The sequence below is a fragment of the Triticum urartu genome, chromosome 7 (assembly GCF_003073215.2).
Source record: "Triticum urartu cultivar G1812 chromosome 7, Tu2.1, whole genome shotgun sequence".
Taxonomy (NCBI): Eukaryota; Viridiplantae; Streptophyta; class Magnoliopsida; order Poales; family Poaceae; genus Triticum; species Triticum urartu.
The window spans coordinates 711,062,257-711,077,049 of record NC_053028.1 but is presented as its reverse complement, the minus strand read 5'-3'; the positions used below and the strand labels follow the sequence as shown (position 1 = coordinate 711,077,049).

The following is a 14,793-nucleotide window of genomic DNA, read 5'->3' as shown; positions in this document are numbered from 1 at the left end:
CCAAATCGTTTTGATTCTTAGAAGCCTACAATAGTTTCCTTAAATATAAGGTATGAGTGGTGCATTGACTGAAACCACTATGAAATTCTTTTATGCCAAGTGCCTAAACCGAGTGCTTAAAAAAATACTCGTCATCGAGATAAAACTCAGCAAAGTCCAAGCTTAGCAGAGTGCTCAAAATAATAAAAAAACTTGGGAAAAGCGGGGCACTCAGCAAAGCCAACCTTTGCTGGTGTCATATGGACGACACTCGACAAACCATGTGACACGTGTCCATCACTGCCGTGGTTGACAACTTGGTCATCTTGGCCGAGTACCCAAGAAAGAGCACTAGATAATAGTTTTCCTCCTCTTTTTATTTTCTATCTTTTATTTACTTTGCTTTCTTCTCTTCCCCTTTATGTTTGTCATTATTCTCCTTGCATTATTTTCTTGTCATTTCCTTCCTTTCTTCCTTTCCTTCTTTCTTGTGTTTTCTATTCTTTCTTATCTTTGCTTTCTCTAGACACATATATATAGTTTTCATGTTTAGTGTCGGGCAACTTCATCTATTGGCCTTGGAATTGTTTCTACGCTCAATATACACCATGAAATTGCACATGTTAAATTTTGACCCTTTTTCGGTTTCATTTCCTATATTTAAGCATATAAGAGAAATTCTAGGCATTTAATGGATGAAATTCGTAATCTAAATTGCAAGTATCTTAAATGATGTCAAGAATAATGGGTTGATTTTTTTTATTTGTGTACTTGAGTCAATGTTTTGGCCTTATCCAATAAACATTTCCCATATACCATTTATTAGCATTTTAATTCTCAAAGATCAAACCAAGTCAGAAAAACCAGAAACTTGCCATGGTATCATGATATGGCCCCTAGAGAGTCCATGGAAACAATTCAAGATTTTTTCAGAAAAGTTGTCACGCAGAATAATCAAAAATGGATCTTGTACGAGGAAGAACCCTGATTTCAATAGGAAACATGCTAGGTTTGAAGGAGAAGTGTAGACAAATCACATTGTTTTAACTTGAAACCTTTTCCATAATCAACATACACAATCACATTTCCCATGTCAGAACCTGGCATTTTTTTCGGGTGCGTTAGCTATATTTAAGTCATTAAGTGCATTTCTAAGGATTTAGCAAATATAATTCAAATTCGAACTGCAAGTGCATGAAGAAGTTGGCCGATGATCTCCATCCTATTCTATTTCAAATCTACAAAATAAATAATACACTCCCCCTCTCTTTCCTTGTCTCACTCTCTATCTCTTTCTCTCTCACCCTCCACACACGCACATCAAATTTCGAGCAGGCACGAACAAATTGACACGACAAATTGAGTTTGGGCCTCACATTTTTGTTTAAAAATCAGGACACATGAGAATGGCAATGAGCAAGATTAGGATGGTGAGTGGGTGAAGTTGTAGATCTGATGGGTGTGCTCTCACCATGTGGGGTATGGTGGCCAAGACAAGTTCATCGGGGACAGTACACGGTCCAATATGGCTAGGAGGCGGCTATGGCTATATCATAAGGAGGCAACGTGGCAATGCCTTTATAAGGAGATGACATGGAATCGACATGACCGCGTTATGAATTTTGCAGGCACCGCCATGGCTGTTGCATGTGTTAGTCATCTGGATGTATCCTATATATACCTAAGAGAGTCATCCCCACTAACTTAATATCTCAAATTCTCAATATGGAAGCATGCGACCTCCATACCATCATGAGTCGGATAAGGCCCACCTCAACATGCCATCGTGCATGGGAAGAGACTCACCAAAATATTCAACCATCCACGAGAAAATGTTTACAACTATACATAATCAAATATAATAACTCATTTTCTCGGTTCTCATGTTATTAACCCAAATTTTTCATCAACCAATTCCTGCAACAACGCGCATGGTATCCTCTAGTTTCATGAAAAGCAAAGTTAAATTAGGATAGAGTATGTAATCTTCAAAAGGACTTCGTATATGATGATGCAAATAAACTCCTATTTAAATGAATGAAATTGTTTGGCCGATGGATACAAAAATATTGTTGAACGTCTCAGGAAAAAAATTATAGTCACAATCTTATGTTTGGTCCAAAAAGAAATTATGGTTGACATGAACGCAAATTCTCTAGATCAAGAAATATGTTTCTGTTGCTTTAGAAGCAAAACAAACCCTTACGTTGGACATGATTTGTGTGAGATACTGAGATACCAGCCAATTTATGTTATAATTGAAAGATAAAGAAAAGGTACAACTCCAAAATAATTTTCTTCGTGCTACGAGCAATGAAAATAAATATTTTTGAAATAATAAATAAGTATACTGTGCTAGATCTAAAAATAGCTTACCCGACGCGCATACACGATCCCCATAACTATATATGGGCGACTGCCCCACCTGTCTGCTCAAATTCGGATCTAATTTAGAATGTGCTTTAGTAGACAATATTTATATGTACGAATAGGCTGGGGCAGAGATAGGCCCCAGGGTTGTGGTGACAGTGCACCTGGTCCATTTTGCACTGTTTTGCACTTGGTATGATGCATCTCTAGGCTTTCTAGCTATATATACCCCATAACCAACACATATGTAATGCATCTAGCCAGCTATAGGCTACATATGTTCTTTGGAGTGTAATGTAAGATACTCAGTTTCGTGATTTAATTTGTTCTTGTAGTGGAGATCTAGCATAGTTGGGTTGGGAGTTTGTAATCTCGATCGGTCGATCGACATGGAGGAGTCGAGCTTCATGCAGTGGGCGATAAACACGCTGGACCAGCACACCTTCCCCGCCGCCGCTTCTCTGGTATACGATACTGGCAGCTTCCACTGCGGCGACCATACTGCCGCCTCCTTCCCCTCGCAGCAGGAGCTCGGCACCCCTCCCCAGCCTCTGCCGACGACGGCCGGTGACAACCCGGACCTGACGGTGCAGGTTGACAACCAGTACGGGGATAGCAGCTCCGGTGATGTGGTGGTCCACGCCGCCGTCGCCAGGGCTAGCACGCCAATGAGCTGGAAGTCCAGTGCTGCGTCGACGCAGCCGGCCGCGAGAGGAGGACATAAGAGTGCTGCCGGGAGGAGATCTGGGAGCAACTTGCAGGGCTCCGCAGCATCGGCGTCGTCGATGTCCCCTGATCCCGCCAAGGACCACATAATCGCGGAGCGCCGCCGGAGGGAGAAGATCAACCAGCGGCTCATGGAGCTCTCCACTCTTATCCCTGGCCTAAAGAAGGTATTCTCTTGTATCCATCACTTCTATTCCATAGATCTCATCCCATGCATGCTTCTTGCAATAACCATGTACTGCAAATTAGTTAAACTGCAGGTAAGGATTTTGGCGAGGAGGGAGATGCCATTCGTTTTTATAAGCTCTTATCTCCTTTTTTTAGCTTTTGCAGTAATAATATCTATTATAATGTCTGTAAACACCCACCTTGATGGCTATTTTTGTGTTGGTACGCTCCAGGAACACGCTTTCTATTAAAAGCAAACTTGTTTGTCAACGTTGAATGATTTTTAATCTTTTGTGTTGTAATAGTTTTCTTAGAAGAATGGATTTTCTGTGAAACTTAAACATACTCAACATTTTTCAGAAGCAAATAAAAGCGTAATTTTGCCCCAGGGGTGTGTTTGAATTTCTCTGCTACTAGATTTTGATATACCTGCTAGAAGAAATGTTGTGACGCTGAAAACCTAGAAAAAAACACTGTGCTGAACAATTGAATTATGAAGGGCCAGACGAATGGACTGGAGGCCAGTTTTTCCGCAGGACGCCTTTTGGGCGGCACCTAGCGCTGCCCATATATTTTTTTTAGAAGAACTAGTAGGATGGTAAAACTCATAGTACATCAAATGGCACTAGGCCTATCCACATGAAGATAGCATATTGGTATGATATGCTCTAAAATTTGAATCAACTTGGATTAATTTAGCATATTGGCACCTTGTCCTTATGTGTGCATGCTTGCTTGGTAGAAGCTTGGATTAATTATTTAATTAATCAACCAATCTATTAAAAATTTAAGATTGCATGTGTTATTTAAGATTGAGAAAGATGGTGGTGAATTGATGTGAGTCCGATGTGGCAGATGAACAAGGCAACGATTATTGGGGATGCGGTGAAGCACGTGAGAGAGCTCCAAGAGAAGGTGAACATCCTGGAGAACAACAACAAGCATGCTGCCACCACCACCATCTGCTCCACTGTACTCGTCCACAAGAACAGACCCTGCCTAGGCGGCCTCACCAGCAACTACGGCGACGATAATGTCAGTGAGCCGAGCCAGTTGGGCACATGGCTTCCAGAGATCAAGGTCCGGTTTTCAGATAAGAGCGTGCTAGTGCAGATCCACTGTGAGAACACAAATGGACTACTAGTGAGGGTACTGGCAGAGGTGGAGGTACTCCGACTTGCCATCACCCACACCAGCAGCATGCCATTCCTAGCCGACACCACCATCATCAACATTACGGCCAAGGCAAGTAGTACTCAAACCGTTATTTTTGTACCGCTGAGATTTTTTTTTAAACAGGGGAACCCGTGGGCTCTGTATCAATTGATGCCTGCAGCTATTTTCCTCATGATGTATCAATCCGTAAAAAATATAGTAGTTCCACAAGTAGCTAGTAATTGCCTATCGGGGTTGCGATTAAATTACATTAAAAATCACCAAATATAGTTTCATAATATCAATTCACGTACTGTTTGATGAGATATAAAAAAAGGGAAAGTAGTGTCTGCACCCCACCACACTACACCCTAACAAAATATTTCAAAAATTCTGAAACTTTGTGGGAATGATTATTAACAAATGTAATGGATGCTTGGAAAGTTTGGTGGTCAAATAATATTCAAAGAGCTCTGTACAAAAAAAGACAAAAATGCAAAATCTGCTCAAACAGTGCACATACATTTTGAGTGATTCTGTTTATTTGTACAGAGCTCCTCGAATGCTATTTGACAATCAAACTTTGCAAGAACCTATAACATTTGTTCATAATAATTCCCACAAAGTTTCAGAATTTTTTAAAATGTTTTGCTATGTTTTCTTAAGGGGGTGTAGCGGGGGTGTAGAAAAACCACTCTCAAATACAAGTATGCATACACAGTGTCTAGATGTGGTTAGCAAGAAAAAAATGTATCGTAGGATGGATGAAATGCTCATATCTTGCACTCCCTCCGTCACGGTTTAGAAGGCACAGTTAAATTTGCGTGCGTTTCCACAATAGACAAGATTTAGGGCGCATTGCATTTATTTCTAATAGCTAATTAGTACTCCGATATACTATTTCTATATGCATGCGTAGTGTGAATGCTATTTTTTAGCCCATCCCACAACCAATAGATAATCACCTAGGTCCTAGAGAATTTCCAAGTGCGCCTTCTAAACCATGACGGAGGGAGTAACAAACATGCTTAATTATGACGTACCAATAATTAATAAGCACATATGCATTAGTAGTTTTTCTTCGCATAAACCGACAATATAACAACTTGAGCACATAGAAATATAGGTGATTGAATTATATAGATAGTCCTGTATATTGATTGTTGATACTTTTTTCTCTAACTAAACATCTGCCGGGATGGCTTTAGATGTACAAAACCTTTGTTTTATAAATTATGCAAAAATTATCTTGCTCAGAGAATATAGTACCATAGTGAAATGATAGAAGTGGAATCAAGTATCACACAAGCCTTTCCGTAATGCTACCTTATCTCTCATCCTCCTTGGATCGGTGGCTTTCCTCGTCGGTTTTCTACGTAGACCGACCTATGAATGTCTACACATATTTTCTTCAAACCCAAACTACTCGTTAATATCTTATCCTTTGCACAAGTCTACATGTCCAACAGTTAACAACCAAACTGATGCACACTACACATACTCATGCACACATATATCACACCAATTCTCTCACATCCATCTCACGCACATATATAAATCATCAAGATTAGTACAATTGACCTCGTGTTTTTTATGGAATGGAAGAAATATAAAAAATGCTAAGGGAAACCCGGTACATTTCAGCGATTGTCAAAGAAAAAGAAATGTGATTAACAAACTACAATAGAAAAACATATTCTTGATTACACTATTTGCTTCATGACAGTAGAATCAATATATCCATCTCACCTCATCATTCCATCATCTAACACCCAAGAGTTTCTGAGCTCAAAGCATGCTCAAGATTTATATACATGCATGAGATGATATATAGGGATAAATATGAATAAATACAATATAGCTAGGTTAAAAGGTTATACATATAGACCAGAGAGGGGCTAGTTAAGGAAAGGAAGGGCGAACCAAAATATCATTATCATTTACCATTAGATTAATCTGTTGTCAATTGACTTCTTGTCCATATTATCTTATTTTGGTCATGCTCAAAGATAAGAGCACTGACACATGATTTGTATGGACTATTGAAAAATCAAGATAGGAAATTAATTGTTAGGTCGTTTTGTGCAAAGACACTGAAATGGAGCATCAATCATGGAATGACAATGCAAGAGTTAGTTATACCTTGACCATCACAAGGCCAGGGCAAGGCCACTCCATGCTATCATCCAAACTAAGTCACGTCAAACCATGTCATGCCATTAATTCCCTATTGGAGCTACACTGTAGCACTATTGGGTCTATGCAGGCTAGGCCGCACCTCATTGGTATTCGACCAAGGAAGATCATGCCACACCGTCTTCGAAAATGAGGCAGGCCACCCCAATGCGAAGGCACACCACATGTGAAGAAACAAATGTAAAAAGGCATGACACGCGTTGCTTGGACAATAGAGTGAGGAAGGCTGAACCACAACCGGTTCAAGGCAACTTGGGTGATGCTAATGGATAGAGGACGGCTAGAACATGCCTCTGTCAGATCGAGATAGCTCGTGTTGCACCATCCTTACCATTTTAGGTGAAGTGTGGTAATGATAGTGGCGGTGTCCGGAGTCAAGAAGGAGAGGAGCTTGACATCCAACAGCTGGGAGAGAGAGAGAGAGGTGGGATGGGGTCGGGGTTTAGGTCACGAGTGTAAGAATTTTACATAGTATATGAGGCAGTCATGTATGGTACCCCATCTCGGCTGGAGAAAGTACAAATGAAAAAGTTGATCTATAATGCAAGAGCGAACATCCGCGTGCTCCAAGAAAAAAATGACATGAAAAGAGAAAGCCAGAAAGTGAAAACAACATGACAACCCTATTATATTAGTGATTAATATTGATGTATGTTGATGACATGACAACCATATATAGTTAGTTGATGGCCATATTATCAGCCATGATCTCATTTAAGTATTCTAGTTGGCTAATGTTTCTAGTCTGCTACAAAATTCCTGCACCGAGAAATAATTTTGGACCACCATGGATAAGGGTCATGTCGATGCAGCATGTTTTGCGCCATACATATGCCATCTAGATAAAATTTAAACATAATGAAAAATGGGGACAAATGATCAACCAAGACTTAATTTGGGAATTCAAGCATTATGAAGGAGACACCCCAGCCATGATATAATATATGACAGTTTTGCTGGATGTAAGTCGCCTGAATTTTTTAATTTGGGTCTGTCGATTTGGTTGAGAAAGAAGCAGCCGCTGTAGAGTACCGAGGCCGTCGGCGGCAGGATTGATCGATCTCATCTATCGTGCGGTGCAAAGGGGGTGCAGGGGGAGAAGAAGTCTCCTTGTCTATCTTAGGGTGTATGGGGTGGAGGTTCGCTAGAGAAATCCGGTAGTTCATCAACCTTAGAAGGATGGACGGGGGCGGAGACAAGCCTGGATGTGGGGGGGGGGGTCGCGAGGAGGGCGGGATAGCAAGGCGGTTCAGCCAGCCGGAAGGCGGCTAGATGAAGAACATGGTCAGATCATGGGGTGAAATATGAGACAATTTTCTTCAGGAGGGAGGTAAAAGAAGGAGATCTAACTATTCCTTTTTCATCCAATGGCTAGAAGTAAATTGACTGACCCTTAAAAAATGTAGTCGACTTGGCTCTAGCCATTCCCAATATATGAAGTGTTTATCAAGCAATTAGTTCAAATGTTAACGTGTATTTTGATGCTAGATAGATCATAAGGGATTAGGTAGATTCTGTCTGGACGTATAACAAAAGTTTATGAAATCTAGTATGTTCCCTCGTGGGTCATGAGTAGATAATGAATTAATCCAAAAGCAATGAAAAAAATCATTCATAAACATCTAAATATTTTCCATTTGGAGAAGGTTATCTTTTTGTATTTTTACTAACAATTGCTACAAAGCATTGTCCTTTATTAGATATTTTTAGTCTCACACTCCCTACACGGTTACCGTTTATTTCCCAATAAACATATTTAACATTGTAGCATTCACAAAAGATAATTGGGTGATGACACAGTTGCTTAGTTAGTATATATGAAACCTCATCTCGCTATTAGGAAAAGATAATTGTTTCATCACCTTTAACTAATTTCAGGAGTGTAAAAACTCTCATCATAAGACTCAATGCATCATGTGGTGAATTATTTATTTCAACAATGCAAATTGTACTCAATTGTGAGGGGATGCTTGTGGGACATGCATGTATTATACAAACACATTTAAGTTTTTGTATGAGATTTAGATATGAGCGGAAAATATACATGAACTAACTTTAGTATTTCATCGGTGTGCATTGCTTACACTACTTTGGTGCAACCTATTTATTTAATTTCAGTTGGAAGAGGGGTTCAACTCAACAGTGGAGGAGATGGTCAGAAGGCTCAACTCGGTGCTAGATCAACATTAGGGTATCCACAACCTGTGCCATACACCATGGTCAAATTGGTATTTGATGTTTTCGTATCGATGCTCACCATCATGGGCCCATCTCCAAATACAACAAAGTGGCAACCGAAGTAGCTAGGTGCTCCAATGCATGTTTGCTTAGTGGAAAGATGGGTTAAGTTTAGCAATAAATACATCATTATTATGCCTGCTCAGAATCTAAACATGAGTGATGTTGCTTCTATGACGAAAATTACATCGGGAATGGAAGGTAGTTGTATTTGATTTTGCCAATAGTTAGCTTTTTCCATTAAGACACATTACTAATAGAACACGCCACTGCCCGCAGTTAAATAACCTCAAGCATATAGTTTCTGGGCTAATCACTATGAGCTTGTCATTGATGTGAGGGTATCATTGCACATGGAATGGTAATCATTGGGGTGTAATGCTCATTATACATGCTCCTTTTGAACACATGTTTGTAATGTAGCCCTCAGTACACACAACTATACTGCATTGGTTGTGTGTGATGTGGACCTAATCGCAGATGCTTATTTGGAACGATAGTGTTGGCTTGTTTTCTAGTGTATTGCCACAACAAGCGATATACCAAAGATCATCCAAATTACATAGCAAGCATAAATATCTTAAGATATCAATCATATAGATTCACAAGGACATCGATACAAATTTCATCTGGACATAAGATAATCTATTTTTCTAAGGAATAATAGTTGTAGTGTACAACAAAAAAGAAAGAAATACAAGTAATAAAATAATTAAAGAAAAAACCCTTTGCTTTCTTGGTTACTTTTTCTTTCACCAATAATAGATTCATACAGTCGGTCTCACGTCTTCATTTCAATTGTAGGAAACAGTGATCATCTCACCCATGTCTACTCAAAATATCAATACTGATTGACTTTCCTTTTTTTCTATTTGCTCGAGATAGATCTTTAATTATTATTATTTTCTAAATTTTAAGCATAAAAATGCATTGTAATGATAATCCAAATAACACCATATTAGAGACCATGCATGTTCATATGTGACAGTATGACATTAAACACAATTCAAATGTGTGCCATGGAATAAGAAAACACAATTCAAATGCCGACAAATAATGGAACGAGATAATTGGTAGGTAAGAGAAATAATCAAGTCCATGGCAACTAAAGGTATTGAAGTACAAATTCATCAATCAGTTTCTATATGGTTCTAAATCAGTACTGGGATTAACCTAGGCAACCCAATTGGTCATTATTCGTACTTCGTACTTAACTAGTTGATTGGTAAAGTGAAGTTATGTGAGTTGATGCATGGTTGATATGCTATATAATATATATATATATATATATATATATATATTAGATTGGTCTATATATCTATCTGATTCCAATAATCTGTATGTCATTATTTTCGTAATTTAAACATTTCCCTGCTAAAATAAATAAATATTAGATCAGCGATTGCTCTACACCAAACTTTTACTGGTAAATAGGATTAAATCTATGACCTTTGCATGGGAAATTTATACGTCTGTATCTTCCATTTTATCTATTCTTTCAGAAGATTACTCTCTAAAAGTAACTACTCCCTCTCTTCCAATATGTAAGGCTCCCTCACACGCATTTTGGGTCGAAGTTTGACCATGAATTTTATTACTAGTATAATTTTAACTTATGTCATGAAAATTATACTTTTGCATGCCTGCTCAATATATGTTTCCAACTTCATAATTGTTTGTTACCCAAAACAGATGTCTTATTAGTTGAATTATTATTGTCAAAGCTTGACCCAAAATACGACGGGCCTTACAAATCGAGAGAGTAATCAATAACGGCACCCAGAAAGTGAAAAATATGGACATGCCGACCCATCACCATTATGGAGGTCTCACGGCACAAGTTTGGGCTTGAGACTAGACCATCCTACTAATAACGACCAGGTATCACTCCTGCACGGACCACATGGACCACTTTCTGCAGTAGCTGGAACATGCAGCAGTATGCTGCATTATATTGAGGATGGCTTAGGTTGTATGGTCCATATATATGTCTGCAAGGAACGACAAAATTGAGAAATCCGGGGGAGATTGAGATAGAGGTCGAAGTATCATTCATGTACTATAAACAGTGTGTGCTACACTATCAGTTTTCTATTTCTGGTAGAACGGTAGGTATTGTCGTTCGTGTGTGTGTGCGCGCGCGTGCGCACGCGTGCGTAGTTAACCAAACATTTTTCAGTAACGAAAGATGACAACTTTAATTAGTCTGTAGTCAAAGAGCGCATTATTGGTCAGTGAGTTTGAAATTGGACCGCAATGATGAAGTGTGGTATTGGTAAGAAATGTCACTGAGAGTAGTGAGGAACTTGCAAGGTTATGACTGACCAATGTTCTGATTTTCAGGGTAAGAAGGTTGAGGTTTCAATTGGACCACCACCACAAGGGGGAGATTTCCAGTAGATTGACACTTACAAAAATATCATACTTTAACATATAAATAATAGTATGACTCACGAGCGACTCATTCCAAAATCAGTCTAAAACAAACTTTCTACTCCTAAGTAACAAACAGAATATATATCCTTGTAAACTCTGTGTTTTGTTCATCCCAGATACAAAATCATAGTCAAACACATGACAATAGCAAACTGAGCACGAAAAAACAAAGATATGATGAAAAATAAATAGATGGATGTTGGACTTATAAAATCTTATCACTTGCTAGGCATAATTTATTGAAGACATGTATCAATAAAAAATTTATGCGAGAATTTCTCTCAGATTCTTCTTCAACATGGATCATAATAACATGTGTGTGGGATAGATATGAGCAAAGCCAGTCATTGTGAGCATGCAAGATCAATGTAAGATTTGAAAAAAGAAATGCTGAACTTTTTGCCAGAAGATGTAGCATCCTTTGTCATATGTTTTCAAATATAATTTTCATCATAACATTCTTTTAGACACAAGCATATCTTGAGTTTTGCTTCAGTACACCCCCCTTAAAAGTTAGCACAAATCTCAACGTCACTTAAAATAAGTTTTCTCTTACATTCACGACGAACTAATTATAATCCCTATTCTCCCAAAACATCAAACAGGAGATCAGAACAATCTAATCTTCTTTACCGAAAAAGGGTTTCCCCCCACTTTATAAATAAAGCAACTTCCACCAATCACACGATAACTGCTGGGAGGCACAGCACATCAAGCCCAAAAGAGAAAGAAGAAGAACAAAATGCCAACAACGGCAACTGGGCAAAGCACAGATAATCCGCCATCGCTGCGCCCTCCGGATTCGTCCCACCACACACCAAGGCTCCGAATCGCCGCGTAACCAAGCAGCACCTCCAAGAAGGGATGCGACGTCAACGACGCTGCTGCCCGGACATGTCCTAGGGTTTCCCCCGGCACGCAGAGAGGAGTGGAGGATGGGTAACACCTACGCCCATCAGGAAGGAGGCGACACCGCGTTGGCGCCGGAAGAACCGGCAGGGATTTCTCCCGCATCCCAACCACCACTATCCGTCCGATCCGGAGCCAACCAGCTAGCCAGCCACCAACCAGCATACGCCACCACAGTCTTGAAGTCATCCATGCCGCCTCATTGAGACCGCCATCACGAGGCCTAGAGGATGGAGAGAGGAGCGCCGGAAATCAGGAGGGGCAGCACCGGAGCCGCGCCGGAGCCTCCAGCACCGTCGCGGGTGCAGACCGGACGCGGCCGCAGTGGCACACCAGGCCACCTGGGCCCATCTCGGGCCCGCAAAGCCGTTGCCGCCCCGCTGCAGCAAGCCGGCGACGGCGCCGCCCCCACCAAGCCTTCCTACGCCCGAACTTCACCTCCAGGGGGCTCCGCCGTCGATGAGAAGCCGCCGGCCCAGATGGGCTCGAAGGGGCCCAGATCTGGGCCGAGCAGGCGCCACCACCCCGCACCACCGCGAGCTCCGCCGCCAACGGCAGCGCCACCGCGCAGCCAGCCTCCCACGCCTGTGCCAGGTTGCCCCGCCGCCGCGCCGGACCGCCGCCGCCTGAGCACACCACCAGGAAACACGCCGCCCCACGCAGGTCACCTCCGGGAGGGGAAAAGAAGGGGCCGCCGCCACCGGCGCCGCCCGGGGCAAGCCCGGCACCGCACGCTGGCGACGGCGGGGGAGAGGTGGTGGGGAGGGCCTCTGGGGAAGGGGGGCGGAGGCGCGGTCGGCCGCCCGCGGGAAAGCGGCGCGGTCGCGAGGGAGTGGAGGGAGGGTCGCGAGATCTGAAAAATCGTTCACATGTCTCTCTAATCTTCTTTACTACAGGGGTAACTTTTAATCTCCACAGTTGATCTGCATCAAACTATGTCAACTTTTCTAAGGAGCGCGAACCGAAGCAAAACTCGCATATGTTAATTACTAGGTTAAGCACTATACGATAAGATATTGCATAACAGATTTGTATTGCCATCAGTTGATGTGAAACCTTAAGACAACGAAACATACCGACTATTTGCATAACGTGTCTCATTACGCTCCTGTCATTGCCAGTGTTCATTGCAGCGCCACGTGAACGTGTACCGTACATTATTGTCATGCATGCCATGTCAGGCTACACACGTCAATAGGTACTTATATCAGGCTACACGCGACTGTGTATCATTAATTGCTTTTGTTTGATTCCAGCTGCAGATTTTGTGGCCTTCCGTTGGCAATAATTTATCTATAGTGCAAGTAGGCTTGTATTTGGTGTAGATATGAAAAGTCATCGCGTCAAAGCTTATCTGATCTTAGTCTAAGGCATCTTTAACATCGACCCTCAAACTTTCCGTGGCATTTGGACCGTATTGTCCGAACTGCGGAAGCCATCCAACATGATTCTGTATCGGTCCACGGCGTGGTTTGGATGTATTTTCTCCCGCAAAACAAAGACAAACGTGAGGGGCTTTACGGGAGTGCGGACATCCACCTGGTCAATCAAAAGCCACCACGTACCCTAGCGCACAAAAATGTTGTTGACTAATTCTTTTGCTTTGCATTAGCGTTTGGCGGAAGGTTTTGAAACCTCCTAACATGTTTGGCAGAAGCCACTTTATTTCTTTTTTTAACTACTATATGATCCATGCATTACTAGTGCTTGGCTTCCGCCAATACTCACTTGGATTAATGTGTGCTAGTGCATGTAAAGTGACATTCTTCATGTATGCACATCCCCTTCCGCCAACATATGAAGGCTTCCGCCGAAAGTGTGTTTTGGTATTTTCTTCAAGTGAAACAAAGCTACTAATAATCCATGCATTATCATAGTTAGTCATGTACGTGTTGGCTGAATCCTTTTTTCAAGTGTTGGAGAAGCTACTAATCGATTGATTATCATAAATATTTGGCAGATTTTGAAAAAACAAGGCAGATGTTTGCGGGTAGCTAGCGTTGGATGGCCGGTTCCCACATTCGTGTCCGCGGACTGGTCCTCTATCCACGGACAGATGCGGAAGCAAATTTGCGGGTCGCCGTTAGAGATGCCCTAAGCTGGTTTGCTTTCGTAGGGGTTTGGCTTCCTTATACATGAGCCCTATTTACATTAGGGACATTGTTAACTTACTTCAATTATACTCCCTCTGTCCCAAAATAAGTGTCATGGTTCTCAATTGTCTAAAGCCCAAATGTGAATGTGACCATGAGAGGAAGCATGACTCCCGCGACCCCGCGCCCGCCACTGGCGGCGCCGCCTTGATCTCCTCCATCCGGCCGCCATTTCCACTGCCGAGACCAGATCCGGACTGCTCTTCGCGTCCTCTCTCGGCCGCACTCCTTCTTCCCTCCAGGCTCTCGAGGTGCTACCCATGGCGCTCATGTCCGCGTCCTCTTCTCCGACTCCGTCGGCCGCCTCATCTGCTGTCGCGGCCATGGCCGCGGCTGCTCTTGCCTCTCGCAAGGCTGCCCCTGCAGCTGGTGGCCGCTTGTCCCGCGCCGGCGCTGGACTCCCGCCGAGGCCGGTTGTGGCTGCAGGTCCGGCGGCGCATCCTCCCGCACCCAGCGTCGACGC

At 42.0% G+C, this 14,793-nt stretch overlaps 1 protein-coding gene across 1 annotated transcript; it reads left to right on the top strand.

Annotated features, from left to right (window-relative positions):
* The first annotated feature begins 2,624 nt into the window (after nucleotides 1–2,624).
* Nucleotides 2,625–8,912, top strand: LOC125523898 (transcription factor NAI1-like). The gene is made up of 3 exons (XM_048688959.1): nucleotides 2,625–3,242; nucleotides 4,099–4,488; nucleotides 8,713–8,912. Exons 1-3 carry the CDS (start codon nucleotides 2,739–2,741, stop codon nucleotides 8,782–8,784), a joined length of 966 nt encoding a protein of 321 aa, XP_048544916.1. The 5' UTR covers nucleotides 2,625–2,738; the 3' UTR covers nucleotides 8,785–8,912.
* Nucleotides 8,913–14,793: the final 5,881 nt, after the last annotated feature.